Source organism: Anarrhichthys ocellatus, unplaced genomic scaffold (assembly GCF_004355925.1).
Source record: "Anarrhichthys ocellatus isolate YVR2014 unplaced genomic scaffold, GSC_Weel_1.0 scaffold9294, whole genome shotgun sequence".
NCBI lineage: Eukaryota > Metazoa > Chordata > Actinopteri > Perciformes > Anarhichadidae > Anarrhichthys > Anarrhichthys ocellatus.
This window is the reverse complement of record NW_022289268.1, coordinates 1-1,414: the sequence shown is the minus strand read 5'-3', so window position 1 is coordinate 1,414 and position 1,414 is coordinate 1. Positions and strand designations below refer to the sequence as shown.

Below are 1,414 nucleotides of genomic sequence, written 5' to 3'. Positions count from 1 at the left end.
TATATTTATAATTGAGTCACTGACAGGTCTGTGTGAATTGTGCAGGAGTCGTAGAGGATCGCGTTGCAATGGCTGCTCAGCAGCATGAGGTTGTGGTTGTGGAACAACAGCCAGAGGAGCAGGAGATGGTCGAAGCTCAGACTGCTGTCGTCAGTGTGGTAGAGGCCGATTCCCAAGAGGTTCTCCATCAGGTTCACTTCACAATGGAGGTGAATGGAATGACACAGGAGCAACAGGTGAGTACAGAAAGGGTGCTACATTTTTGTAATGATAAAGGAAAAGTGGAGTTGAGTGTTTCAGTATGAGATGGTTCTGCTTGTAACTCTAATACAACCTTTTTTCTGTCTTCCTGTTGCTCTGAATCTGACCAGGTTGTGGTAGAGCAGTCTCAGGCGGAAGCCCTGGCTGCTGCTGCAGCAGCAAGCGACAACCTCGTCTGCGAGGCCATCATCAATTCTGGCTTCGCACTGGGGACAGAGGAAGCCGTGGTTGAGGAGACCTCGGAGGAAACTGAGGAAATAGAAAAAGAGGTTTCTGACTGTCCTGATGTTGATGAGAGTGTCACTGAGATCCAGGTGAAGGAAGAGTTTGTGGAGATGGAGACGGAGGTAAAGATGACAGTAATTAGTAATAACCAGTACGTTTACTGTATTGCTTTCTGCAGTTTGTCCTTTTTAAATATTAGTTTGACATTACTCTAAAAGTACTAGAACTGACTGCTCAAAAGTCAAAGTCAGCTTTATTGTCCATCCATCCATCCATTTTCCTCCGCTTATCCGGGGTCGGGTCGCGGTGGCAGCAGGCCAAGCAGGCTGACCCAGACCTCCCTCTCACCGGCAACATGTTCCAGCTCATTCTGGGGGATCCCGAGGCGTTCCCAGGCCAGCTGGGAGATGTAATCCCTCCAGCGTGTTCTGGGTCTTCCCCGGGGTCTCTTCCCAGTTGGACGTGCCTGGAAAACCTCCAGTGGGAGGCGTCCAGGAGGCATCCTAATTAGATGCCCGAACCACCTCAGCTGACTCCTTTCGACGCGAAGGAGTAGCGGCTCTACTCCAAGCTCCCTCCTGATGACCGAGCTCCTTACCCTATCTCTAAGGCTGAGCCCGGCCACCCTACGGAGGAAGCTCATTTCAGCCGCTTGTAGCCGCGACCTTGTCCTTTCGGTCACGACCCAGAGTTCGTGACCATAGGTGAGGGTAGGAACGTAGACCGAGTGGTAAATTGAGAGCTTTGCCTTCCGGCTCAGCTCCCTCTTCACCAGGACGGTCCGGTGCAGCGCCTGCTTTACTGCTGCAGCTGCACCGATCCGCCTGTCGATCTCCCGCTCCATCTTACCCTCACTCGTGAACAAGACCCCGAGATACTTAAACTCCTTCGCTTGAGGTAGGCACTCCGTCCCCACCTGGAGGGAGCA

General features: G+C 52.3%; 1 protein-coding gene across 1 annotated transcript; it reads left to right on the top strand.

The window, feature by feature from the left end:
- Window positions 1-41: 41 nt before the first annotated feature.
- LOC116380868 (transcription factor E4F1-like) lies at window positions 42-813 on the top strand. The gene is made up of 2 exons (XM_031842696.1): window positions 42-236; window positions 372-813. The coding sequence occupies exons 1-2, from the start codon at window positions 69-71 to the stop codon at window positions 699-701; spliced, it is 498 nt and encodes a 165-aa protein (XP_031698556.1). The 5' UTR covers window positions 42-68; the 3' UTR covers window positions 702-813.
- Window positions 814-1,414: the final 601 nt, after the last annotated feature.

Bases quoted from the DNA above. Each gene is read 5' to 3' on its own strand.
- LOC116380868 (XM_031842696.1), top strand. From the start codon at position 69: ATGGCTGCTCAGCAGCATGAGGTTGTGGTTGTGGAACAACAGCCAGAG. The intron at 237-371 runs GTGAGTACAGAA...GAATCTGACCAG, and splicing joins GAATGACACAGGAGCAACAG to GTTGTGGTAGAGCAGTCTCA.